At 44.4% G+C, this 27,094-nt stretch overlaps 3 protein-coding genes across 6 annotated transcripts; 1 reads left to right on the forward strand and 2 right to left on the reverse strand.

Moving 5' to 3' along the window:
* The first annotated feature begins 399 nt into the window (after window positions 1-399).
* On the forward strand, window positions 400-5,452 carry hmgb2b (high mobility group box 2b). Its single transcript, XM_057855700.1, has 5 exons — window positions 400-569; window positions 3,084-3,242; window positions 3,299-3,450; window positions 3,511-3,685; window positions 4,758-5,452. The coding sequence occupies exons 2-5, from the start codon at window positions 3,093-3,095 to the stop codon at window positions 4,881-4,883; spliced, it is 603 nt and encodes a 200-aa protein (XP_057711683.1). The 5' UTR covers window positions 400-569; window positions 3,084-3,092; the 3' UTR covers window positions 4,884-5,452.
* A 2,696-nt stretch (window positions 5,453-8,148) lies between these two features.
* Window positions 8,149-16,236, reverse strand: zgc:158659 (uncharacterized protein LOC791141 homolog). 2 transcript variants are annotated; one of them, XM_057856173.1, is made up of 28 exons: window positions 16,007-16,236; window positions 15,360-15,469; window positions 15,190-15,293; window positions 14,880-15,042; window positions 14,592-14,801; window positions 14,426-14,493; window positions 14,223-14,351; window positions 14,112-14,165; window positions 13,893-14,002; window positions 13,685-13,826; window positions 13,542-13,627; window positions 13,346-13,451; window positions 13,115-13,267; window positions 12,914-13,045; window positions 12,714-12,838; window positions 12,555-12,636; window positions 12,277-12,441; window positions 12,095-12,198; window positions 11,919-12,018; window positions 11,782-11,853; window positions 11,601-11,707; window positions 11,400-11,521; window positions 11,249-11,327; window positions 11,012-11,182; window positions 10,821-10,938; window positions 10,614-10,765; window positions 10,407-10,555; window positions 8,149-8,733 (listed from the first exon to the last, which is right to left on the reverse strand). In XM_057856173.1, the coding sequence occupies exons 2-28, from the start codon at window positions 15,442-15,444 to the stop codon at window positions 8,609-8,611; spliced, it is 3,213 nt and encodes a 1,070-aa protein (XP_057712156.1). In that variant the 5' UTR covers window positions 15,445-15,469; window positions 16,007-16,236; the 3' UTR covers window positions 8,149-8,608. The 2 variants fall into 2 exon arrangements, with proteins under 2 accessions (XP_057712156.1, XP_057712157.1); XM_057856174.1 differs by lacking the exon at window positions 16,007-16,236 and having other exon boundaries at window positions 8,150-8,733; window positions 14,880-15,105; window positions 15,360-15,991.
* A 1,866-nt stretch (window positions 16,237-18,102) lies between these two features.
* On the reverse strand, window positions 18,103-24,393 carry LOC130929274 (sperm acrosome developmental regulator-like). Of its 3 annotated transcripts, none has more exons than XM_057856350.1 (5): window positions 24,317-24,393; window positions 21,127-21,647; window positions 19,312-19,433; window positions 19,211-19,247; window positions 18,103-19,151 (listed from the first exon to the last, which is right to left on the reverse strand). In XM_057856350.1, exons 2-5 carry the CDS (start codon window positions 21,628-21,630, stop codon window positions 18,975-18,977), a joined length of 840 nt encoding a protein of 279 aa, XP_057712333.1. In that variant the 5' UTR covers window positions 21,631-21,647; window positions 24,317-24,393; the 3' UTR covers window positions 18,103-18,974. The 3 variants fall into 3 exon arrangements, with proteins under 3 accessions (XP_057712333.1, XP_057712332.1, XP_057712331.1); XM_057856349.1 differs by lacking the exon at window positions 24,317-24,393 and adding an exon at window positions 22,007-22,309; XM_057856348.1 differs by lacking the exon at window positions 24,317-24,393 and adding an exon at window positions 22,003-22,305.
* Window positions 24,394-27,094: the final 2,701 nt, after the last annotated feature.

The following is a 27,094-nucleotide window of genomic DNA, read 5'->3' on the forward strand; positions in this document are numbered from 1 at the left end:
AAAAGAAGCATGAATGGACGTCTTTCATTGTCAATGGCACCGAAACAATTAATATTTGTATTGTTTGCATAGTCGTATTTCCTGTACTTGATGTGTCCGCTAATTCCACGGGGTCTTTGTTTACAAATGCTTTGATAACTCTCCAAAAGCAAATATTTCTATCGGCGCCATCTTACCAAACAAAACAACGTAATGTGACTCCGACGTCACGCTCTGAGTGAAAACGCCCGCGACCAATCGCACGGCGCTATGACTTTCCCCGCCCAGCCGAAATGTGAATCTCCGCCCTACGCTTAGAAGACAGCCAATCAAATACTAGTAGTTATCCCAGCCCCGCCCAGGTTTCGCCTTTCCTCCGCCCCTCTTATTTGGAAGAAGCGACGTGGGGGGCGTGTTCTGGGGGCGGGAGCGGTCTTCAGCTCGACCCAGTTTGAAAGTGAACGGACGGTCCAGTCTCAGCTTCAGCTACCAGACGTCAACAATAAGCCGACTTGTCAACAAAAAAGAAAAAAAAAAAGAAAAGCCCCAGTCCCGAGTGCACTTCAGCCTGTCGCCGGCCCTCCTAACGAGTGAGTACAGCCGGCCATCTTGTACGGGACGCGGGTTTCCAAAAGGGGCACAGCACCCCATTCAGTTCGGCCCCCCCAAGAAAAACGGGTATTAGAAGCGCCGCAGCGGGGCTCCGAGCGCTTATTGCCGTTTTACGCGCGTGCCCCCCGGTGACTCTTCCAGCAGCCGCGTTGCGGTGACCAAGAAACGCCCATTTTGAGGCGCTGGACGCCAGGAAATAGTCTACGCCGCCCCCCGTGCCCCGCTCGCTCACGTCTCCGGAGCATAGTCATAGCCCGCGTCGTTGAAAATACGCAGCTGGGAAGCACCGGGGAGCCGAGTTTCACCGCGAACACTTTAGGGGCGCTCGGATACGAAACGTACAACTGGAATATAAGCTTCTCTTTTCTGGGCGCCTTTGTGCTCAAAAACATCCCCGTTGTGACGTCTGGTAGGGGGATGGGAGGCTCGCTCCGCAGAGGGCGGGAAGCAAATGGTGGCTCATTGTTCTGGTAGCCAGGCTAAGCTAATCGTTGCTAACTGTTTGCCCCCCAACACCCCCCTGTCCGTCCATCCATCCTTCCATCCCCCGACGTTTGTTCTTTTCCTGCCCCGACTCCGCGTAGCACCTAACGGGTTGTGGTGCCGCGTAGCTCGGCCCCCTTTGTCCCGTTACTTGTCCCGGGTGCGTAACGTTATACTCCGCGAAAAAAAAATGGAACCCCCTCGGTTCTTTGTTAGTGACCGGAGGATGGGCCGCTATTTGCCCGCCGACTGAAGCGTTTACGTGACGCTTGTTTGAAAGTAAATATCAACTCAACACTGTAGAAATGAGTATTTTCTGTATGTTTAGAAAAGCTCATATTTCGGATTTTTAAAAAATTTTCACTTGAGTTTGTAATTTTAGTATCATTTTGCCACACAATTGTTTGGAGACAAATCTAGGGCGTCTTGTCCAAAGGACAGCTTAGGTGATGGGGCTCAGATATGTCAAAAGATGAGTAAAAAAAAAAACAAATGTTTTACTTGGGACCATAAGCGGATTTTAAGGGGGGGGGGGCCAGGGGGCCGAAAAGTGTCATTGCATGTAATTGACTTTCCTATATATATAAAAGTTGTAAAGCATTAAAACTGCAACAAAAATGAATGAAATTAACAAAAAAAATATTTTAATAATGGGTCAAAACTATTTTTCAAACAGATCATGTGACTAGCAACTTAGTCATTTGCTTAGCATTTAATAAAAAAAAAAATTACGGGAGGGTAATTTTATTTTTCAAATGATTTTTTTCTTTGATTGAAAATATATTTTTTTTAATGAAGCAACTTTTTTGGGGATTAAATGATTTAGACACAAATGTCCTACCCATTATACGGCCCGAACACAAAAATGATTGCTTCAATCAAAGAAAACTTTTTTTGATGAAAAACTGTTCAAAAGCAAATTTTTCAATCTCAAATATTTTTTTCGCATTCAAAAACTTTTTCCATGATTGAATTTTTTTTTTTTTTTGGTTGAATTGATTTTTCTTAGGAAAAATAGATATTTTTTTGAAGCAAATTATTTTTGGATTGAATAATAAAGACAAAAATGTCCTAGTCAAAATGTGGCCCAAACACAAATCACCATGACTTCAATCAAAAAAGTTGCTTCAAGCAAAAAAAACTTGACTTCAATCAAAAAAAAAAAAAATCAATCAATTATTAAACGGGATTAAATGATTTAGACACAAATGTCCTACCCATAATACGGCCCAAACACAAAAAGGATTGCTTCAATCAAAGAACTTTTTTCAATGAAAAGCTGTTCAAATGCAAATTTTTCAATCTCAAATATTTTTTTCGCATTCAAAAGCTGTTTCCATGATTGAAATATTTCTTGTTTTTTGATTGAATTGATTTTTTTTTTTTTTTTGAAGCAACTTATTGTTTGATTGAATAATAAAGACACAAATATCGCAGCCAAAATGTAACCCTAACACAAATCACCATTACTTCAATCAAAAAAGTTGTTTCAATCAAAAAAAAAACTTGACGTCAATCAAAAAAAATTAAAAATAAATCAAAAACAGAAAAAAAGCTTTCACATGCATTTTTTTTGTTTGTTTTTTGAGTTTCATATTTATTTTTGCGTTCAAACATTTTTTTTTTTTGATTGAAGTGACTTTTTTGGTTTGAAAATATACATTTTGATTGAAGCAACTTTTTTTGGATTGAATGATAAAGACACAAATCTACCTTCATATGGCTCCACCAGGGGGATACAATTTTTGACAGGGGTAACTACATTGGCGCAACACCAGCGGGCGCACCATATACAATTCCCCTCAAGAATGATGGGAAACAAAAAATGCTAATTGTCAACTTATTATTATAAATATTCTTGTAAGTTAATTTTGCTGACAATGCGTTTCGGGGTCATCGACATGTTGTGCCCCCTTGCCCCAAAAGTCGAACTCCGCCTATGCTTGGGAGAACACAAAAACATCAGTTACCAGTACAAGTGACGTCTTAGTTGACTTGTCACATCACAGGCCGCCACCATGATGCGAAAGGATGTGAACAAGCCCAAAGGGAAGACGTCGGCGTACGCCTTCTTCGTCCAGACGTGTCGAGAGGAGCACCGCAAGAAGAACCCCGAGCAGTCGGTCAACTTTGCCGAGTTCTCCAAGAAGTGCTCGGAGCGGTGGAAGGTAAGCGCCGGCGTAGTGTCGACACTAATCGGCGTTAAACATTTATCTCCCGACAGGGTTTGTCTCCCACCGATAAAAAATGTTTCGAGGACATGGCCAAGGCCGACAAAGTGCGCTACAACAGGGAGATGCGAGACTACGTCCCACCCAAAGGCTTCGGAAAGCGAGGTCGCAAGAGGAAAGACCCCAACGCTCCCAAACGGCCTCCGTGAGTCCACTTCGAAACTGGCTAATCGCCTTCTCACGGTAACCGCGTCCGCTCCCGCAGGTCCGCCTTCTTCGTGTTCTGCAGCGAGTACCGTCCCAGCGTCAAGCAGCAGTACCCCGGCCTCTCCATAGGCGACTGCGCCAAAAAGTTGGGCGAAATGTGGAGCAAGTTGTCACAGTCGGACAAACTGCCGTACGAGGAGAAGGCGCAAAAACTCCGGGAGAAATACGACCGGGTGAGAAGCGCAGGCTAATCAAAGAGCCTTAAATGCGTGCACACCATGGCCACTGGGTGGCAGCACTGCACAGAGAACACTATTAATAGTGACACTATTTTTACAGCAGGGCTTTTAAAACCAAAAGTGGTTTAATTTTGCCATGTGGCATTTTTTTTTTTTTTTTTGCCATGTGGCAAAAAACTTTTGCCATGTGTCATTTTTTTTTGCCATAGTCAAAACATTTTTTGCCATGTGGCAGTTTTTTTGCCATGTGGCATTTTTTGGTCATATAGCATTTTCTTGCCATGTAACAAAACACTTTGCCATGTGGCAAAAAATTTTGACATGTGGCATTTTTTTCCCATGTGGCATTTTTTGGGTCATATAGCATTTTTTTGCCATGTGGCAAAAATTTTTGACATGTGGCATTTTTTTTGCAATGTGGCAAAAAACCTTTGCCATGTGGCTTTTTTTTTTTTTTTTGCCATGTGGCATTTTTCTGCCATTGCCCCCAAAAAAATTGCCATGCGGCAAATTTTTTTTTGCGCCATGTGGCATTTTTTTTGTGCCATGTGGCATTATTTTTTGCCATGTGGCATTTTTTTGCCATGTATCATATTTTTTTGCCCATTGGAAAAAAAAATTTGCCATGTGGCATTTTTTTGCCAGCGCTAATTCAAATTAGCACTGCTTAGCATGTGCTTTGTACACACAAGTTATATCAAGCATTGACTGTAATTTTTGCCACATGCCAACCGTGTGACATTTTTTTTGCCATGTGGCATTTTTTTTGCGATGCGACAAAAATTACAGTCAATGTTTGATATAACGTGTGTACAAAGCACATGCTAAGCAGTGCTAATTTGAATTAGCGCTTGAATGGCATATTCCATTGTATATTAGCATCGAGCTAGTGATTACGGACGGAAAATCAAATGTATTTGGTATATAAATCATCAGTGTGTGTTATTTTCCTTGTTGTGTTTGGTCGATGTTGCTGTTGACTTCAACTGAAATAGAGTAAACTTCTTGATTTTTTCAAAAATATATAGAAATAAACTTAAGTTCACTTTACATGTTGCCCTGACAGGATATGGTGGCATATCGGGGCGGCGGCTCGTTCACCAGGAATCCCGGTTCCTCTGCTCAGGGCGGCGAGGAAGAGGAGGACGACGAAGGCGAGGAGGACGACGAAGAGGAGGAGGATGATGAGTAGGGACCCATATATGTGTGTGTGTGTGTGTGTGTGTGTGTATGTATGTGTGTGTGAGCGCAAGTGCAAGAGGAGAAGAGGTTAAAGTCCAATATCAAACATTTTTGCGTTATTGTATTTTTTTAAACGACACGTCTCCGAGCTGCTGATTGGCTCATAAAGCGGCAGGGACGACGCTTCAAAAGAGCCAATCAGAGGCACTTGTGTTTCCTCGGTCACAGCCAAACCCCCCCAATAGGCTGACACCTTTTTTATCATTTTAATGACTTGAGTTCTCAAAAGCACCTTGCTTCCCGCGTGGTGGGTCCCAGATGTGACCAAAACACTCTGGATGTGCGAATGCGAGCGTGAGAGAAGGTGAGAAAGACGAGGTCCGAGGAGGAGGTTACTAGAGCCCCCACCCGCCGCCACTGTTGCCATGGTTACCCCTACACCAGCCCCCTCAGCCAAGCTTACCTGTATGTTGCCATGGAGACCCTGGACTCTTCATTGTCATGTTTTATTTTGTATTTTTTTTTGTTCACAGTCAACGTAGAAACAACTTTTATAATAAAACCAGAGAGGAAAACGCACACGGCTGTTTTTTTACTGTTTGATAATTGCCCGCGGTTTCTTGAAAAGTACTGTTTATGTTTTTTTTCGTGAGCGCATTTGAACACAGCATGCGAGGGTGAGGGCACGCTTGGCTTTTACGAGCGTTCGCCGAGTTGTGATTGAAATGAAACTTTGCTTGATGACAGCCATGAGAGCAAGAGAGAGAGAGTTTACTGCTACACTCAAGTTGGGTTGATGAATCAATAATTTCACCAAATATCGAGAGTTTGACTGTCTTTTGTGTTGTTAGATCCAGTGTGCGTCCGTCAGAGGTAAGTAAATGAAGCCAATTGCATTGTTTGTATTTGTGGTTGATGAGACGTTACCACTTAGCGCTTAGCTAGTTAGCGATTAGGCTAATCAGTGTCCTAAGCGTCAGTTTGTGTTGTGTTTTGGAAAAGCATATTGGCGCTTGAGTTTAGTGCTGCAACGATTAATCGATAAACTCGAGTATTCGATGAGGGAAAAAAAGATCCGAATTAAATTTTGCTGCTTCGAGTATTCGTTTAATTAAAGAGTGGTTGTAACGGTTCATTTTGAAAGTGCTTGCATTTAGTTTTATTGATTTGGGTGGATACACTGCCCTCTGGTCTGCCTCATTTCACATGGGGGGAATCTAGCTGCTCCCTGTTAAGACCAACATAAGCAAAGTTTTTGTTTGATCTAATGTTTTTTTTATGCATTCGTAATTTAGTTTATAAGTATATTTAGCTGTTGTTTTTGTTAAAAAAAAAAAAAAAAGTTAGCATTTTATAGCATTTAAGCTAGCTGACTTTTGCTATGAAAGTTAGCCAATTGTCCTTTTGTAGCTCAACAAAACCTCAACTCAGGTATTTTAATTTTTCATGTTCCTTATCCGATTACTCGATTATTCGAACTAAGTAGTTCATCAATTAATTGACTACTAAAATAATTGATAGCTGCAGCCCTACTTGAGTTATTGTTAAATAGTAAAGTTGATAGTAAATTTCTTTTTGTTAAAAATCCACACACATAAACCCAATCATATAAGGTCTCAACACAAAATCCCATTCAAACTGTAAATTGTCATACAAGAGAGTGTGCTTTGTAATTGGGTTTTGTCTTCATTGTTACTTACAACATGTCTAAAAAACGTTGTTAAACTGTGAAGGTTAATTGAAAAAAGTGACATCTATCCGATTAATTGATGAGACATTACTACTTGTCACGGAGCGCTAAGCTAGTTAGCGATTAGGCTAATAAGTGTCCATATTAGCACTTGTGTTATTGTTAAATGGTAAAGTTGATAGTACATTTCTTTTTGTAAATAAACCACACACATAAATCCATGCATATAACATCTTAGAGTCTCATCACAAACTCCCATTCAAACTGTAAATTGTCATACAAGAGAGTATGCTTTGAAATTGGATTTTGCCGTCATTGTTACGAACAACATCCCTAAAACAAACTGAAGATAATTGAAAAAAGTGACATCTATCTGATTAATCAATAATAAAAATAACTGTTAGTTTCAGCCCTAATTGAAATAAACCTTTGCTTGATGCCAGAGCCATTAGAGCAAGAGAGAGAGAGTTCACTGCTACACTCAGGTTGGGTTGCTGAATCAATAATACTACGAAATGTCGAGAGTTTGATTGTCTTCTGTGTTGTTAGATCTAGTGTGTGTCCATCAGAGGTGAGTAAATGAAGTCAATTGCATTGTTTTTAGGCTTTGTTGATGAGATGTTAGTACTTATCATGCTAGTTAGCGATTAGGCTAATCAGTGTCCTAAGCGTCAGTTTGTATTGTTTTGGAGAAGCATATCAGCACTTGAGTTGTCAAATATTTCTTTTTATATATAAAAAAAAACTAGGCCTGCAGCTATCAATTATTTTAGTAGTCGATTAATCGATGAACTAGTTAGTTCGAATAATTGAGTAATCGGATAAGGAACACAAAAAATTAAAATACCTGACTTGAGCCTCAAACGGCATAAAAAAATTAATAAATGAGGATATATGTGCAACAAAAGAACAACTGACTAACTTACATAGCAAAAGCCTGCTAGTTTAAATGCTATAAAATTTTACAATACTCTTAACTAATAGTTTAAACACATATTCCCACAAAAAACGGCTAAATATACCTTCAAACTAAATTACGAATGCGTTAAAAAAATATTACCGCAAACAAAAACTTAGCTTATGTTGGTCTGAACAGGGAGCAGCTGGATTCAGCCATGTGAAATGAGGCAGACAAGAGGGCCGTGTATCCACTTAAATCAATAAAACTAAATGCAAGCACTTTCAAAACAAACCATTACTACACCACTTTAATTAAACGAATAGTCGAGGCAGCAAATTTGAGTATTTTTTTACAAATCGAATACTTGAGTATATCGATTCATCGTTGCAGCACTAAAAAAAAAACACATAAATCCATTCATATCACAAACTGTCATACAAGGGAGTGTGCTTTGTAATTGGATTTTGTCTTCAATGTTACTTACAACATGCCTAAAACAACTTGCAGTTAAACTGATTGTAATTGAAAAAAGTGACATTTATCCGATTAATCGTTGTATTGGTCGATTAATCGATTATAAAAAATAATCGTTAGTTGCAGCGTTAATCTGCGTATTGCCTTGTTGGCCGAAACAAACACTGAACAAAGATGGCAGCGACACGTGATAAACTCTTAAGAGCCACAGAGTGGACAAAGTCGTCGGCAAAAGTCACACTTTATTCAAGCGAAAGACTGTCACACAGTGCAAACGTCACAATACATGTAGTGGACTAAATTAATACAGTGATTACATCATCGAGCAGTCATTCACAATCTTCATTCCTTCCGCTTACGCCACCGCGGATGAGATAATTCAAAGGTTGAACTTCGACAGGTTTGACCTCCCCGAAATGTGTGCTAGTGTTCCGACTCCGCCCCTTCTTAATAAGCTACCTCTTGATTAGCTACAACTGATTGTCAAAGTTTTATTGCTTTAATTGGCTTCACAGCAGCTGGTCAATAAAGTTTGATTTCAACATACGCTACAGCAGCAGCTCACTGGTTTAAACGTTAGCACCGAAGAAGGGGGAAGACGCCTTTGGCATTCTCGGACCCGCGACCCTGAGATTGGCGTTGTTTTGACAACGTTGTAGTAGTGCGTGCGTTAGTGCTCGTTGGGCATGTGTCGGATGGTGTGGAAGATCCAGTCCATCTTGGTACTCCAGCCTCCGTGATGAGCGTCATTCATCTGTTTGCTGAAGTACTCTAGCGCCTCCTGCTGGCTTTTTTCTACCCCGACCCCCCCCAAAAAATATCAACGTTGTATAGCATACTACGATAGAGTATTGGGTGAAAACAAAGTACAGTGGGGCAAATAAGTATTTAGTCAACCACCAATTGTGCAAGTTCTCTTACTTGAAAAGATTACAGAGGCCTGTAATTGTCAACCATGAGACAGAATGTGGGGAAAAAAACTGAAAATCACATTGTTTGATTTAAAAAAAAAAAAAAAATAAAAATTAGAGTGGAAAATAAGTATTTGGTCACCCACAAACAAGCAAGATTTCTGGCTGTCAGAGAGGTCTAACGAGGCTCCACTCGTTACCTTTATTAATGGCACCTGTTTTAACTCATTATCGGTATAAAAGACACCTGTCCACAAGCTCAGTCAGTCACACTCCAAACTCCACAATGGCCAAGACCAAAGAGCTGTTGAAGGACACCAAAGATAAAATTGTAGACCTGCACCAGGCAGGGAAGACTGAATCTGCAATAGGTAAAACGCTTGGTGTGAAGAAATCAACTGTGGGAGCAAATATTAGAGAATGGAAGAAATACAAGACCACTGATAATCTCCCTTGATCTGGGGCTCCTTGCAAGATCTCACCCCGTGGCGTCAAAATGATAACGAGCGGTGAGCAAAAATCCCTGAAGGGAGGGACTAAGTGAATGGCCTACAGAGAGCTGGGACCACAATAACAAAGGCTACTATCAGTAACACAATGCGCCGCCAGGGATTCAAATCCTGCACTGCCAGACGTGTCCCCCTGCTGAAGAAAGTACACGTCCAGGCCCATCTGTGGTTCGCTAGAGAGCATTTGGATGATCCAGAAGAGGACTGGGAGAATGTGTTATGGTCAGATGAAACCAAAATAGAACTTTTTGGTAGAAACACAGGTTCTCGTGTTTGGAGGAGAAAGAATACTGAATTGCATCCGAAGAACACCATACCCACTGTGAAGCACGGGGGTGGAAATATCATGCTTTGGGGCTGTTTTTCTGCAAATGGACGAGGACGACTGATCTGCGTAAAGGAAAGAATGAATGGGGCCATGTATCGAGAGATTTTGAGTGAAAATCTCCTTCCATCAGCAAGGGCATCGAAGATGAGACGTGGCTGGGTCTTTCAGCATGATAATGATCCCAAACACACAGCCAGGGCAACAAAGGAGTGGCTTCGTAAGAAGCATTTCAAGGTTCCGCAGTGGCCTAGCCAGTCTCCAGATCTATACCCCGTAGAAAATCTGTGGAGGCAGTTGAAAGTCCGTGTTGTCCAACGACATTCCCAAAACATCACTGCTATAGAGGAGATTTGCATGGAGGAATGGGCCAAAATACCAGCAACGGTGTGTGAAAAGCTTGGGAAGAGTTACAGAAAACGTTTGGCCTCCGTTATTGCCAACAAAGGGTACATAACAAAGTATTGAGATGAACTTTTGGTATTGACCAAATACGGATTTTCCACCATGATTAGCAAATAAATTCTTTTAAAAATCAAACAATGTGATTTTCAGTTTTTTTTTTTTTTCAAATTCTGTTTCTCATAGTTGAGGTTTACCCATGTTGACAATTACAGGCCTATCTAATATTTTCAAGTGGGAGAACTTGCACAATTAGTGGTTGAATAAATACTTATTTGCCCCACTGTAATACAAAAGTCCTGATTTGTGAGCACAATTTACCCAGTGCCAGTGTTTTCCTCAGGTAGGCGATGTCGTCGAAGCTCTGCAGTTCAGGCATCCCGCATCCGAGTAGCAGCGAGAACAAGTTGATGAAGAGGCTGGCGTGCTGACGGATGGCAAGGTAGGCCTTGTAGCACATCTCCTGGAACCTGGAGGTGAGATGCTGGAGGTAAGAAACTTCTCCAGGGCGCGGAATGACAATATCACCTGTCAAACTCTTTTGTCTTGGTCGACTCCTGGATTCCTTTGCTGATAACGATCAAGAAGTCCTGCGTAAGGACAAAGGGGACGCGCTCCCGCTTGTAGCCGAATTTCTTCTTCTTGTGATCCAGGAAGTGACCGAAGTCGATGTGGAAAAGCTGCCAGAAAGCCGGAGGTTAGACTGCGCTGGCTTTGACTGGAGAGCTTGCTCACCTGTCCGTTCTCCTTCACCATGATGTTGGAATTGTGGCGGTCGCCGATTCCCAGGATGAACGTGGCCACGCAGTAGCCGGCACACGACCGGGTGAACAAGTCGATGGCACGGTCATACCTGATGTAGCGTATACCGTGTCAAAATGCAAGATTACAGATTTTCATCTACGGGTAGGGAGACAGATACTGACGCCTCTCCTCGGTTCTTGTCTTTAATCCAATGGTGCAAAGTATTCGAGTTGAACTGCAGCGCCCCCTTTAGGCCTCCTTTGCATTGAATCTGCATGATGGTGAAACTGCTCTTCACCACCTCAATGAGACCAACACAGTCGCCAATAGAAAGGCACCCATACGGGAGCATGCTGTGAAGGACGTATACAAAGAGTCAGTCAGGTGTCAGGGGCGTCTCATGTTCACCACGGTCTCACCGCAGGTCCAGGCCTTGGTTCTGCCAGATGTTTTCCATGATCTTGATGATCTGCAGTGTTAGCATGTCCTGTCGTAGATCTGCGGTACACAAAAGCACATTGCCGTTACATGTGAGCAACACTACCCACAATCCAATGTACAACTTTATACCGTCGCCGTTCTTGAAGATGATCTCATTGTTGGTGAAGAGCAGCTCCGACATGATGTCGGGGTTCTCCCAGTTCAACCACAGGGGGCGCTTTGCCGAGGACATAATCCTGCACTCCTCCAGCCTGGCCACACCGGTCGAGTATCAAGACTCGTCAAGTTATGTTACTGTAGTTTGATTTAGTTTGAAGCTCAGGGTATCACCTTAGGTGTCCCAACTGGTGCACAGGGTTCAGAGGAGATACAAATCCCTGCAGAGCTTCCATGTAATCTGGACGGGACATGTGCTCAACCAGGAACTTCATCTGAGTCTATCAAGCAATCATAGCACCAGATTATTTCGCAAATTAGCCCCTGAGATGGAATGCTCGCTTCCGTTTCCTACTTTCTGAGTCTCGTCCTTCTTCTCCTGTTTCAGCGTATCGGTGAGGTTCACCAGTTTATCCATGGCCTCCACCTGTATGCGCAAAAGTCCTTGCTGATCAAGCAATCAAGGATCGTACAGCGGCAGAGGTGCCTCACCTGTCTGTTCAGGTGTTTGAGGTACATGCCACAGGCTCTGCAGAAGGCCTCCAGCAGCAGGCCAAAGCGACGTGACACCGTCTTGTTATGCATCTCAGATCTGCAGACGACAAAATCATGATATTGATTTCACGTGGTACTCGCTTAAGTGACCCTGCGTTTGCCACCTCGCTCACTTGAGATGCCAGAAAAAGAAGTGTCCTATCCTCTGATTGATCAGGGCTTTCTTGATCAGAAAACGGGCCAGCGGGTTGTCCAGATACATCTCGTACTTCAACACCTTCAAGCGGTATACAAACATCATTTTGCGCATGTTTTACTGGCGACAGTTTACCTTCCCCGAGTGTGAAGAATGGACCTGTACGAGCTGTAGTAGATACTGGGACAGCTTGTCGTCCGTCAGGCTCTGAACCAAGCAGCGCAGCGCAAACTCTCTCACCATCGGGTCAGGAAAATTGCAATCCAGTAACTCCAGAGCTGACTCGGACTCCATTAGAGGCCATTCCTTCAACAAGCAGTACATCTAGGAGTGGGGGAGATGGAGGTCAATGTAATGAAGTTGCCAGGCTTTAATACAAAATATTGCGTGTTTTTCACATTCCCACGTTTGTAAATTGGTTTAACGACATCTCGTACCTGAGATACTTCATCCCTAGAATTCCACTTGACAGAAAGAAGCAGCTTGGGTAGGGACTCTGGTATGTTGACACAGTAATGTCTGCAAAGAAGAGGTGCGCACACACCAAAAATTAATACGAGCCCTTTGGTTGGATGTGTACAAAGTTTGATCCTCGCCTGTGTCTCCACAGAAAGTCTTTCTCCTGTTCCGAGAGTTCATAGAGAGGATCTTTGGAACAGAGACTTCGAAGCTGCTCGGCGTCTGCTGCTGAGACGCTGCTGTCACAAGCGAGGCGACTGTTCTACAGCACAGTGAAACAGGCTTTGTCTTTCTCTTTGTCTGTCGGGCCAGTTGTGTATGAGAGTTTTTGTGTTACCATGCCATGAGTGTAGTTGAAGCCCAGCTCCCTGCTGATGGTCCAGTTCGCGTGTTCTTCAATTTGCTGTTCGTCCGGAAACACAACCGGCTGGTTGAACCAGGAGAACTCGAGTTCGACACAGGGAGATTCCTAGAGATGAAGAATGACCAGTCAGAGCTCTTGATCCGGAACCGGAAACAAGAACCCCAGATGTTAGACCTTGTTCGGATTGGAACCGGCCACGCCGATGGGGTTCAGCAGATCCTCAAGGCCGTGAGGGACGGGCCACAAACTGAGCGCCACTTTCCCTGAAACCAGAATGTCCTTATAGTCAAAGAGGTTGACGTTTCCCCAGGCCAGTGGACAGTGTTCCTACCAGATAAATGGACAGAGAAATGTTAATTTAGTGTGTTCTTTATGTCTCTTTCCCTCATGTACCCTCTTTTCTACCTCCTTGGCGCCTTTCCTTCCTTTCACAGAGCAGATAGACAAGCAGAGTCTGGCTGAGCGAGGCAAATCAGCCAGGTAGATGTCATAGGTCAGCCATTCGTTCCATCTATGTTAAATGCAGAGGAAGCAAATGTGCTGAAACTGTTTACATAAGAAGTACAGAGTACTTGTGTAAAAAAGACGTGGTGTTAGTTACCTTGGGTTAGAGCACGGAACTCTTTGTGTGTTGACGTTATCACATAGTGGCTCTCCTCCGTGATAAATCCCCGTCCTTACATAGATCTACACATATCATTAGACAGTCAGGCAAATGTATAACAAGACATAGATGAAACGGACCTTATCGATGTCTCTGATGTTGACGTTGACATAGGTGGCACAGAGTAATCGGACTCTTAGCCGCGTGTTGAAAGCCCACAGCGAGCGCGGTGGCGAGCCGTCGGACCCTCCGGGACAGGGAGACGGCTGCGGAGTCCGGCGACTGAACAAAAAGCAAGAGTCCTGAGCTCGGACCCTAATGGATTCTTCCTCCGAGAGGCAGCCTTACCTGTAGGAAGGCGTGACAAAGCTAGAGGCAGGAAGCTGACAGTAAAGACTGTCTTTGGAAACCAGCATAAGGTGCGGAAGACGACCTACGATGATACAGGAGCGGATGTACTGTGGTAGACAAAAGTCACAGGTGAGAACCTTTCTTTTTAAAGCTTAAAGTAAGTTCAAGATTAAGCTTTCTGAAAAAGTGGGAGGACCTCTTGGTGAAAGGTGTTACCTTGTACTGACTGAGTGGATACTTTTCCAACAGGTACTCATCACAGCCGCACACCTGAAGAGGTATGCGTTTAAGTCAAACCGCCTCGGTTAGAATGGTTGAGGATTATACCTTCAGGATGTACTGTCCCTGGTATTCCTGTACGCAGAGGCGGAGCTGCTGAGGAGAAAGGTGCATGGATCTGCTCTTCTTCCTGATGGACTCTGCTATCAGCTGTTCTGGAAGGCTGTCATGGCTTACCTACATACATCAAGGAACATCTAATAAGTAGGTGTAGACGGCATAAACAGGAGTTCACGTTAATCCACGGTTACCTTTAGTGTATATTTCTGTTTTGAGTTGGTTGGCGACACAATCACCCAGATGGTTACAATCAGTCTGCCTGTGCAGGGACAAAAGGAAGCATGTCAGGTCTTGTCCTTTCCTGGATGTAAGAGTTATGTCCCTAAAAGACCTTACAGTTTTGGGTAGGACTTATACCTTTGTCTAGCTTGCTGTAGATGTGCTGTGGAAGTTGGGGGCTAGACTCCACATTTGGCGGGTATACATAGAGCGCTTGGCTGTGGGCGCCGCCCCCCTCCCGCTCCTCCATAGCCTCCCTGCACACGCCCAAAATGGCTCGACGGAAGTCCTGAACCTCTGGGTCCTTCATCATCTCAAACTCACAGACTGGCATCCCGATGGCGAACCCTGCGCGGTAACGGCATGGGCGTGTAATTCTGATCATTTAGCACTTGGTCCCGCCCCCACCTGACCTTAGAAACTTACCGATCTCTCGGTTCAGGATCTTCTCTTCGCGGTTTCCCAATGGCTCGATCACTTTCAGGATAGGGTGGAACAGGCGAAGGTCGCATAGCCGCCTCGTCTCATCGTAAAATTCTTCCCTCTCCGCTTCCTGCGTCACGCCCACAAAGATGTAGCTGGACTCTTCCTGTCATCAACCACAGAGCAGCGTGTTCCCCATTTCATTTTTCAAGTTATTGCCCTTAGAAATCTGTACAAGTGGCTTCATGTCAGTAGAAGTTCTGGCAAGTTTTGTTCTTCAATGTTCCTATAGATTTTCTTTCTGCTCCCGAACCTGCAGAAGGTGGTATAGCGGATACTTCCTGGCCTCTGTGAAGAGTTGCTGCTTGATGCTGATGAGTGGTGTTTCTCGAAGACACTCCAGACTCACCATCATTCCTGGACGCACCACAACGTGGATGTTGGTCTGTGATCGGAACGTGAAACGCGGGAGCAAACTCTTACCGTTTGGAAGACAGCAGTCCACCAGGATGCGCGGGGGCATCAGGTGAAGACCCCATAGTTCCCCTGACGACGGCCGGGGTGCCATGGCAACCAGCTCACCTCTGGATCACCTGGCGACAGAAAGACCGATTGATTTTATCATTGGTTTTTGTTCATCTCACTTTCAGCTTCATGTCTTTTCGTATCCCTTTTGTCTTTTCACTTCCCCGCAAAACTGCTAAGTTCCCCTGACGACAATCTGGGTGCCATGGCAACTGCCTCACCTCTGGCAGCTGACAGGAGGAAGCGTTAATATCTGTGGACCTTTTGTTCGTCTTTGGGGAACCATTTTGACGCACTCGGCTGTCTTATTTGCTCGGAAACCTCGGTTCATTTCTTCACATCTTTGTGTGTTTTCAATGGGGCCGTCAAACAAAGGCCAAAAAGTAGGACACATGCGCACACACACACACACGCGTGCACGTTTCCTGTTACTCTGCGCGGAAGAGGATTTGTCACTGCCGTGATTTATATCTGTTTGGAATACCTTAGGTTGTTTGAAATGAACCAACACGAGCTTGTCCTTACGACTTTAGGCTATGGTTGCCATGACAACAGGAAAAGTAGCATCAGGCAGAGATGACCCCTTTGTTCGGCGCGCGTGTCACCTGAGCTTGTTCCCGGTCCGGCTTGCGGTCTTGACTCAGAGCATCCTCGGACCCACCCGGCGCGTGTGTCTTTGTCTCCTGTTTGAGTGCGGGGCTCCTAACGGCGTGTCATCGGCGGCAAGCGGGCGTCCCATCCCACCCAAAAGCCAGCGTCCACATCCAGCCCAGGCGTCCTTCGGTCTGTCCGTGTGGGTGTTTACCGCGGAGGGCGGCGCGGCGTGTGGAGGAAGCTGCTTTTTGCCGGCAGTGGCAGAACAATGTGCTGGAGGAAGGGGGTGGGGGGTTCCAGGGGGGGGCTTATCTTGCCCGCTTCCTCTCTTAAAGGGCCAGCATCCTCTGGGGAAAGTGAGAGCTCTCGCTCTGTTGTCACAGCAGGAGGCCGATTCTGTCTAGGATTAGTGATTTTGACCGGTTTAGGACGGGTGGTTTTGACACTGTTGAGTACGGGAGCCAAATTTTGTTTGGGTACAAAAAAATGGTTCAGTGACAAAACACAGTTAGGGTCTGGTTCTATACTAGGAGTGAAGCCTCTGTCTGTGAACGATATCTCTGGACAAGCAGAGGATCAGTGATGTCACATCAGCTGTTAATGTTGCACTCTCTCTCACACATATTGGCACAGTAGTTGTCAACAAAGAGAATCCAAAGATTGACAGCGATAGGCATCAAATCTACTGTCATTTAGGACTTTAAAGCCCTGCTGACGATAAGCCACGCCCACCAAATTTGACAAGAAAACCATATTTATTCATATTCAATATTCACAACACAAGACTTTGTAACATTTGTTTGTTTATCCCTGTCAATGGCGCCTAAAGTATTACTGTGTCCACCACTAACACTGTAAAAGTTTTAAAGACCATGGTTCATGACGGACTGCCAAAATGTGTTGAAAAAACTACAAGGCGCATTTTCTTGACCTCTGTGGTTATTGAAAGCACAAAACATAATTCGAACCTTTACAGTGCTGGCCAAAAGTATTGGCACCCCTGCAATTCAGTCAGATAATGCTGAATTTCTCCCAGAAAATGATTGCAATTACAAATGCTTTGGTAGTAATATCTTCATTTATTTTGCTTGCAATGAAAAAACACAAAAGAGAATGAGAATTTTGTTTAAATCCTTATCATTTTACAAAAAAAAACCTCCAAAAATGGGCTGGACAAAAGTATTGGCACCCTCAGCCTAATATTGGGTAGCACAACCTTTAGACCATGGGTGTCCAAACCTGTCCGCAAGGGCCGCTGTGGGTCCTGGTTTTTGTTCAAACCAATCGAGCACAGACACTTTAAACCAGTGGTCTCAAACCGGTCCTCAAAGGGCCGCAGGGGGTACTGGATTTCATTCCAACCAAACGAGACAAATACCTTTTCACCAATCTGGTTTCTTACAAGTGTAATCAGTTGATTGCAATCAGGTGCAGCTTATGTTAGTAGAAACCTCATTGGTTGAACTGTTTGTGCTGGATCTGTTGGAACAAAAACCAGGACCCACTGCGGCCCTTTGTGGAGTCGGTTTGAGACCGCTGCTTTAAACCAATGAAGTTGCATTTTGTGTCTGTGTGTGTTTGCTAAAACTACAACTTAAGTTGTGTTGTACCGACATTTTTTTTTTTTTTTTAAAGGAAAACAAAGCAGTCGAACATCCAATCGTTTATTTGATGGGATGGCGGATTAGTGGTTAGAACGGTTCAGTCCAGTTTAGGGGTGTAACAAAATATCGAAATGGTGATAAATCGTGATACTTTGTATCCCAAAAGGTTATCGAAATGCCCCTGCCAAGAATCGAGATATCGTTTTAAAAAGGTGTCAATGTTTCCTGAGGGAATTTTGATGTCTTCTTCAGGCAATCATCTATGTAAATCTCACTGGAACGGCACCAAACAAAGGTTCCAGCATCATCACCTTGTCAAGAATCTGCATTGGACAAGGTGTTAAGAGTCGAGAATCTGCATTGGTAATAAGGTAATTTTGGGCCATTTAAAGTCTCACTGGAACGGCACCAAACAAAAGTTCCAGCATCATCACCTTGTCCAATGCAGATTCTTGACTCTTGACACTTTGTCCAATGCAGATTCTTGATAAGGTGATGATGCTGGAACTTTTGTTTGGTGCCGTTCCAGTGAGACTTTAAATGGCCCAAAATTACCTAATTGCCTGGCATTGACTGCCACTGACAGCCATAGACGTTCAATCCATTTGAACTGGGAGGGATGGCAGCGAATGACCGAATATTCATGAATAACCTAATTCCAATTCACACTAGAAGCTTGTTTTGCTCCTGCCAAGAATCGAGATATCGTTTTAAAAAGGTGTCAATGTTTACTAAGGGAATTTTGATGTCTTCTTCAGGCATTCATCTTTGTAAATCTCACTGGAACGGCACCAAACAAAAGTTCCAGCATCATCACCTTGTCAAGAATTTGCATTGGACAAGGTGTCAAGAGTCAAGAATTTGCATTGGACAAGGTGATGATGCTGGAACTTTTGTTTGATGCCGTTCCAGTGAGACTTTAAATGGCCCAAAATTACCTAATTGCCTGGCATTGACTGCCACTGACAGCCATAGACGTTCAATCCGTTTGAACTGAGAGGGATGGCAGCGAATGAACGAATGTTCATTCGCTGCCACCCTCCCAGTTCAAATGGATTGGACGTCTACTAGTGATAACCTAATTCCAATTCATACTAGAAGCTTGTTTTTTTTGTTCATGAGGTACCAATAGGTTCCCACTCTTAGTCCAGTTAGTACAGTTCTGAAGTTCTCCTTGTGTTTTTTTCCCCCAGGTTCCACCTTAAGTAGTACAAAGTCAGAGAGATGACCTAAGAAAAATTGATCCATGAGTTCCATAAGTTAGAAGAAGAGGGTGAAGGCAGAAATTTTACAAGCACAATGAAAATGTGATGTTTCTTTAACCGAAATGTCCAATGGGGCTTTTTCCCTGGCAATCTTCATCAGGAGTTGTCCGTCACCCCGTAGGCGGAGCAGCGGGCGAAGTAGGTCTGGGGTCTGAGTGCGCCTGTTTCCGCAGGGTGTGATTTTCTGCCTCCAACTGCTGGTTCCTTTCTTGCAGCTCCCTGATTTGTTCCCTCAGAAGCTCCACCTCTTCCCGTACAGCGAGCATCAGGTGACTTTTCACCAGGTCCTGAGTGAGTACAGGTCCTTAAGGATCTCAGGCACAAATTATGGAGAAAAAAAACTCACCATGGCCTGTTCGATCTTGTTGTCGATAGCAACCACGCTAGGGACAGATGATTAGACGGTGAAACACAAAAAAGCTAGCTCCCATAGCCACGCATCATTACCTGATGTCCGCCGGCAGGCTGAAGGCGGCGTTTTGGTCCAAACCCAACGCCGTCCGAGTGGGGATGAGAGTCAGAGTTGTAGGGGGCGAGCTCGGCTGAGAGCGAGACAGCCTGAGGACAGACTGAGACACAGAGAAAGGAGAGAAAAAAATGAAACTACTTGTAAAAGAATATTTTAATCATGCTTATAAAAATTATATTGTTTTTTATGCTTTCACGTGAGACCGTATCCATGTTCATGTGCTCCATGTATTCCTTTGAACATCCTACAATGAGTATCTGTTTGACTGCCTTATCTGATTTGACTCCCTCTTGGACCAGCCAGAGCTAGTTTTCAAGGTCATAACTCAGGATGTTTTTTTCTGTGGAAAATCATCAGAGTTTGCCTGTAATAAGGTTCAGTTTCAGAGTCAGTAACGCCCTTTCAACAAGCATATAAACCCTTTGTACTTCTGGGTGGCCACAGTCCTGACTGGACCACATCATTTGTACCCTTGATATACACTCACCGGCCACTTTATTCGGTGCACCATGCTAGTAACGGGTTGGACCCCTTTTGCCTTCAGAACTGCCTCAATTCTTCGTGGCATAGATTCAACAAGGTGTTTGAAGCATTCTTCAGAGAGTTTGGTCCATATGGCATCACGCAGTTGGTGCAGATTTGTCGGCTGCACATTCATGATGCGAATCTCCCGTTCCACCACATCCCAAAGATGCTCTATTGGATTGAGATCTGGCGACTGTGGAGGCCATTTGAGTACAGTGAACTCATTGTCATGTTCAAGAAACCAGTCTGAGATGATTCCAGCTTTATGACCTGGCACATTATCCTGCTGAAAGTAGCCATCAGAAATTGGGTACATTGTGGTCATAAAGGGATGGACATGGTCAGCAACAATACTCAGGTAGGCTGTGGCGTTCCAACGATGCTCAATTGGTACCAAGGGGCCCAAAGAGTGCCAAAAAAATATTCCCCACACCATTACTTCACCACCACCAGCCTGAACTGTTGATACAAGGCAGGATGGATCCATGGTTTCATGTTGTTGATGCCAAATTCTGACCCTACCATCCGAATGTCGCAGCAGAAATTGAGACTCATCAGACCAGGGAACGTTTTCCAAATCTTCTGTTGTCCAATTTCGATGAGCTTGTGCATATTGTAGCCTCAGTTTCCTGTTCTTAGCTGAAAGGAGTGGCACCCGGCATGGTCTTCTGCTGCTGTAGCCCATCTGCCTCAAAGTTCGACGTACTGTGCATTCAGAGATGCTCTTCTGCCTACCTAGGTTATTTGAATCACTGTTGCCTTTCTATCAGCTCAAACCAGTCTGGCCATTCTCCTCTGACCTCTGGCATCAACAAGGCATTTCTGCCCACAGAACTGTCGCTCACTGGATATTTTTTCTTTTTCAGACCATTCTCTGTAAACCCTAGAGATGGTTGTGCGTGAAAATCCCATTAGATCAACAGTTTCTGAAATACTTAGACCAGCCCTTCTGGCACCAACAGCCATGCCACGTTCAAAGTCACTCAAATCACCTTTCTTGTCTTATACCATGTCTACATGCCTAAATGCACTGAGTTGCCGCCATGTGATTGGCTGATTAGAAATTAAGTGTTAACGAGCAGTTCGACAGGTGTGCCTAATAAAGTGGCCGGTGAGTGTATATCTTGTTTACAAAGTCTTCGAAGCAGGCAATCCTTGGCTGGGTTTGATTCTTTCTCTCTTGAGCTATTGATTGATACTTGTCTCAGAGTTCAAAATTGAACTTTCCTGACACTACTGTCTCCTCTTGGATTGAGACAGGTTCCTACCCGGTTCTTGGGATGAGTGCCCAGGTGTAACGGAGAAGGCTGAGAAGGCACCAGTCGCTCCTGTGTTTGTTTGTTTGTGATTGGCTGTGACGGTAAACAGACCCCTCCGCTAATTGACTCCAGAGACTCCAGCGAGTGGGCGTGTCTCATGTTGTCCATGACTCGCTTAAGTCCCGGTCCTTCCTTAAACTCCGTGCACAACCAACGACCGCGCCCGTACGTGTCGCCATGTCCCTGCCCGGCCGCGGCGCCTCCCACCAATCGCACGAGTCGGAATCTGGAGGAGGCGCCCGTCCCTTGCCCTAAGGGGTCGTGGGATATATGCCTCCTCTTCGGGGAGGGCGTCGTGGGCTGGGAGGAGCTGCCCCGGGCGCTGTGGAAGGCGGATTTCGACTGGACGACGGTCAGGATCACGCCGGGAGCCGATGGACCCGTCCAGGGTTGATTGAAATCTGAGGTCACGCTGGTGATCTGGAAGCCGCTCCGCTTTTTTTCACAGGTCATCACCGAGTACGCGCTCCCTGAAAACACAGGAAAACAGTAAATTCAGTGCCAAAGTGGCATCTTATGTTGCATAGCATCCTGCCCAAAGTCAGCTGTGATTGGCTCAAGTTCATCCATGACCTAAAATGAATGTTTAGATACTTATGGAACAAACCAGAAGAGCTGGTTTGGCCTGACTCCAAAACAAACTCAAATAAAGTTTTATTGACACAAAGGTAAGAGCATTTCCTATTCTCATGTAGCAGTAATACTTTTCTAAAACTGAAGTAACTCCTCAACTTTTAGTCTAGCAAAGTTAATGTTTGAGCTAATTCCCATCTACAATGTTGTTATATCAGCTGTTAGTTCCTATTTTCACAAATATTGTCTCACCAACTGAGTTTTGCGTCTTTCCAAAAACTTCCTGTTCCTCTCCTCCACTTTTCTTCTTCGCTCGCCCGTCAGCTGCCGCTTGCGTTTAGTGCGCGTGCGTGAAGACGCTTCTCTTGCCTCCCCCGAGGGTGAAACCACGCGAGAAGAAAAGAAGAAAAAACATTCCGTTGTGATCGGCATTTTGCGCACGCGTGACGTCACGGAGATACAGAGTAGAACACTCGGCGTAAACAGCGATTACGTCACAATGGAGCGATTCTTTTTAGACAGATGCTCAGCGCGCATGCGCGGCTTACGACTCTCCTACTGACATTAACTCATTCACTGCCATTGACAACAGTTGACAACGTTTGAATTGGGGGCTGGCTTTGAGTGATCATGTTTCTTTGCCATTGACGGCGTTAAACGTCCAATCCAATTTGACTGCAATCATTCGTTGCTCCCTCCCAGTCAAAATGGATTGGACGACTGGTACCCAATGGCAGCCAATGAGTCAAACTAGGACCTTTAAAAAAAGGACTTATATTGATTTTTGGCCCACAAAAAATTATAACATTATTGTTTTTACCAACACATCTTAAAAATCGGCAAATCCAATTTTGCTTCTTCAAGTATTTGTCTATTTAGAATGGTGTTTGTTTGTTTTGAAAGTGTTTGCATTTAGTTATATGGATTTGGATGGCTACACGCCCTCTAGTGGCAACAGTGAATATGACATAACTCATTTGACATTGCTGAATCCCACTGCTCCCTGTTAAGACCAACATAAGGTAAGTTTTTTATTTAGTAGTTTTTTTTTTTTTGGCGCTAATGCATAGACTTCATAATGATATTGACGGGTCGGATTCGACCTTCACTGTGCCACGCCTTCAAGTAGGGGGCCATCCCACAATCCACTTCAGTTATTCGCAGTCGGTCGCAGCGACACATGCAGCGATCTAACGCCGGATTTATGTTGAAAAAGTACGAAAGCTGTACTGCATACAAACAGGAAGGATTGTCTCAGGAGTGTGTTCGAGGATTCAAGGTAATTATGATATTTTTTGTTTTTGCACAAGAACTTTCAACGTAAAAAGCTCTTTCTTGTAAAGCTGACGCCAAACTGCGTAACAGACTAGCATCAACTGTACGTTTTTTTTTTGTTTTTGTTTTTTGCATTCAACCAAGAATCAAGGATGTTTTACATCCATATCTATAAAAAATTCAGGGATTTAAGCATTTATTCTCAATAATTTTACTGGAAAAGCTGTTTACATATGGCAGCCGCCACACTGACTGACAGACTAGCATCGTGCGTTGACAAATTTACGTAAAATAAATGCTAACTGCAAGTTTTTTTTGCTTTCAACCAAGAATCAAGACTTTTACGTCCATATCTATTAAGAATTCAGGGATATAAGCATTTATTCACAAGAATTTTCAACGAAAAAAGCTCTTTGTGATTCCATTCGGTCAGGTTTGACAGCTATGCCAACAATGCTGGTTAAAACGCTTTGAGAGCACCTCGTCCTACACCAACCCCTAAGCCGATGCAACAAGCAAATCTTCATCTACTTTGACCCCCTGCACCTTTGGAAGAACATCTACAGCAGCTTCCACAACAACGGCTGTATGGTGCTGCCCAGGTGTCCTGGGGCTGAAGTAAGTGGCCAGCATTATTCACTTGGTGCTGGGGTGCTCTTCGATCAAGAAGCAGAGCGTCGGGCTCATCGTGGTGGTCGTCAAGATGTTCCAGAGGACAAGGGAGAGCTGGAGACGGGCTGGGTGGTCCTCAAGCGGCCATCTCTCCACATGGCGTCCTTCAGAATGTCGTTGTGGGACTCCCTGATGTGCAGGAAGCAGAATAGAACCTGCTTGAGTTCCTGGCGGTTCCTCTTCAACTGTTTTGGTGCAAACTTCTCCAAGGATGTGACTCCAGAAGCAAGGAAGAACACGGCCTTGGAGTGGCCGACTGGGCAAAAACTTTATATGTTAAATATCACTATTGATCCTGAAAATATAGGTGATTATCTCTGCATTTGGTGATTTTTGTGCATCTAGTGTAAAATCTGAGACTTTTACAGCCATTTTAAGTTTTGTTATACTTATTCTTCTGCCCTCAGCCGAGCGTATGGCTACTCGACTTTGGCAGCGAGCTAAACCAACAAAGAAAAATGGAGGCCCAAACTCCTTCCTCTCATTTATTTCTTCGCGTGAACGTGTGCGCGTGTGTGTGTGTGGCTGGTAAAACTGAAACATACATAAATAACAACAAAATAACAGAATAGACACATCAAAATTACATCTAACCCATTGTTAAAACGTACAAACTTACAGATTTTGTTTTGTCAAGGGTTCCCAACGATGTATGGTGCAGAGGAGGTGTGTAACGTCTTAACACCTCAAGGCCTCTTTTCCAACTGAAATAAAAAGTTCTTTCTGCCTGCTGCTTACAGCAAATCGCCACTAGGGGAAGCCGAGCGCAAACAGCAATACCAAAGAAAAACTGCAAAGTCAGAGTTACAATAGCGACATCCTGTGGACGGATGAACAATGTACAATCTTAGAAAGAAATTAAACCCAAAAAGTAGTCAACATAAGACCAGAGGACATAACACTCCCCGCCTGACATCTGCAAGATGTCAGCCCTTAACTAATGAACGATACAAAACAACAACTCGTTTTACATGCTATCCTTAGACATCAAAAGCACAACTTCACGAATTGGGCGAATGTAAAACCTATTCTCGCCGTTTCGGCAAATCTTAACCTCAACTTTTCTGACATTACCGTCCTCACTTGGGAAAGATTTTGTGATCAGTCCGAGTGGCCAATTATTCCTATGTTCCAGAGACTCCCTCATTAAAACAACGTCGCCCATTTGAAGGTTCGGCTTTTTTATTTTCCACTTGCGACGAACCTGCAAGCCTGCGATGTATTCTTTCTGCCAACGACTCCAGAAAACATTAGCTAAGTACTGCACGCGCTTCCATTGGGCTTTGAATAGGTCACTGGTCTGAAACTGCCCTGGTGGAATCGGTGGTGTGCCAACCTTTTGCGTGAGTAGCATCGCAGGAGTAAGAATGACTGGGTTTTCGGGATCTGTAGAAACGGCTGTTAGCGGACGGGCATTTACAATTGCGGTGACTTCAGCTAACAATGTTACGAGTACTTCATGTGTGAGCTTCCCATATGGATGTTCAAGGAGCATTGCATTGAGGATTTTTCGGGTGACGCCGATCATGCGTTCCCAGGAACCAGCCATATGGGATGCATGTGGAGGATTAAACTGCCATTTGCACGCACTGTCTTTCAAGAATGTGCCTATTTTGTCATTGTGACAGCCTAGTTTGTCTATTTGGAGCTCTTTGCAGGCACTCACAAAATTTGTCCCACAATCAGATCTCAAGAGTTTGGCACCACCTCGGATGGCAAAGAAACGACGCAGTGCATTAATGAATGACGATGTGTCCATTGACTCAATCACTTCAATATGAATTGCACGTGTACTCATGCAGGTGAATATGACTGCCCATCTTTTAGCATCTGCATTAGCACCACGCGTTTTTCTCACTGTAACGGACCAGGGACCGAACACATCAAGGCCTACATTTGTGAAAGGAGGGTCCGTGGACAGCCTGTCTTCAGGTAGCTCAGCCATGATCTGTTCAGGTTGCCTGCCCCTTAATTTGCGGCATGTGATGCACTTGAAAATCACACTGCTTACTGCTCTTTTTCCTCCCACAATCCAAAAGCCCCCTGCTCTGACTGCTCCCTCCGTGAAATGCCTTCCCTGGTGACATAATTTTTCGTGAAAGTGTCTTATTATGAGCTGAGCAAGATGGTGCTTTCCAGGGATTAGTATGGGATTGGTTTCTTCTGCAGACAACTGTGCTTTCTTTAGTCGGCCTCCAACTTTAAGGAGCCCTTGCGTGTCAACAAATGGATTCAGTTTGCTGAGTGGACTTGAGTTTTTTAAAGCTGTGCCTTTTTCAATGCATCCAATATCTTCTGCGAAGACCTCTCTTTGAACGGTGCGAATGATCGTGGTCTTGGCTAGTTGCAGTGACTTTTCAGTTAAATGTTTGTTGCAGTTGTGCCAGCCACGACAGGAAACCTCAGAGTTGTTCTTGAATGATTGAGCTATATGTTGGAGTTTGGCAATAGCCTTTTGCAGCACCTTCCAACTTGAAAACCTTTCAAATCTGGCACTATTAAACTGGCCTTTTGATAGGGTGGTAGTGCAAGTTGTTACCTCAGGACGCAACTCACAGTCAGTCTCTGGGTCTATGAGATCGAAGGTTTGACTTCGAACTTGACTTTGGTCCAACCTGGAGAGGAAAGCTGGGCCTCTGAGCCAGGTGGAGCTGGAGAGCTGCTCAGCGGGCAACGCTCGTGTGGCATGGTCTGCCGGATTTAAGTGTGTGGGCACGTAATGCCACTGGTGAGTTTGTGCAAAGCGCCTGATGCGTTCGACTCTGTTGTGCACATAAACGTGAAAGCGTCTCTTGGTGTTTGAGATGTACCCAAGCACTACCTTTGAGTCTGTGTAAAGATTCACCTGATCGACTGTGACATCCAGCTCCTCTAGAACCAACTCTGCTACTTCCACGGCCAGGACTGCTGCACAGAGTTCAAGTCGGGGTATGGTGATGTCTGGTTTAGGAGCTAAACGTGCTTTGCCGAGGAGGAGTCCCACTTCGCTGTGTCCGTCCTCATTTGTGAGTTTGAGGTATGCTACCGCACCTACGGCTTTTGTGGAAGCATCACAAAAAACGTCAATCTCTATTCTTTGGGCTGCAGACAGCGGTATTGAAGTGTACATTCTGGGAATTTCAAGATGTTGTAGGTGTCCGAGGGAACTTTTCCACTTTTGCCACTGTTCTAATTTGTCTTTTGGCAGTTCAGTGTCCCACTCTGAAACATTTGTGGAAATGTCTCTGAGTATGGTTCTACCCCCTACGATTACTGGAATAGCAAAACCAAGTGGGTCGAACACACTGTTGATAACTGACAGAACTCCCCTTTTTGTGAACGGCCTTTCATTTACTCTTACTTGGAACTTGAATTGGTCAGTCAACAGCTCCCATCCTAAGCCCAAACTGCGCTGCAT

This window comes from Corythoichthys intestinalis, chromosome 13 (assembly GCF_030265065.1).
Source record: "Corythoichthys intestinalis isolate RoL2023-P3 chromosome 13, ASM3026506v1, whole genome shotgun sequence".
Taxonomy (NCBI): domain Eukaryota; kingdom Metazoa; phylum Chordata; class Actinopteri; order Syngnathiformes; family Syngnathidae; genus Corythoichthys; species Corythoichthys intestinalis.

Coding starts and splice junctions, on each gene's coding strand:
- hmgb2b (XM_057855700.1), top strand. CDS start 3,093: ATGATGCGAAAGGATGTGAACAAGCCCAAAGGGAAGACGTCGGCGTAC. Junction 3,451..3,510: donor AACGCTCCCAAACGGCCTCC/GTGAGTCCACTT, acceptor CCGCTCCCGCAG/GTCCGCCTTCTTCGTGTTCT. Junction 3,686..4,757: donor TCCGGGAGAAATACGACCGG/GTGAGAAGCGCA, acceptor TTGCCCTGACAG/GATATGGTGGCATATCGGGG.
- LOC130929274 (XM_057856350.1), bottom strand. CDS start 21,630: ATGACCTGTGAAAAAAAGCGGAGCGGCTTCCAGATCACCAGCGTGACC. Junction 19,434..21,126: donor GCACTCATCCCAAGAACCGG/GTAGGAACCTGT, acceptor TCTGTGTCTCAG/TCTGTCCTCAGGCTGTCTCG. Junction 19,248..19,311: donor AGCCTGCCGGCGGACATCAG/GTAATGATGCGT, acceptor ATCTGTCCCTAG/CGTGGTTGCTATCGACAACA.
- zgc:158659 (XM_057856173.1), bottom strand. CDS start 15,444: ATGGCACCCCGGCCGTCGTCAGGGGAACTATGGGGTCTTCACCTGATG. Junction 14,494..14,591: donor CTACAGCAAGCTAGACAAAG/GTATAAGTCCTA, acceptor GTCCCTGCACAG/GCAGACTGATTGTAACCATC. Junction 13,268..13,345: donor GAAGGAAAGGCGCCAAGGAG/GTAGAAAAGAGG, acceptor TTTATCTGGTAG/GAACACTGTCCACTGGCCTG.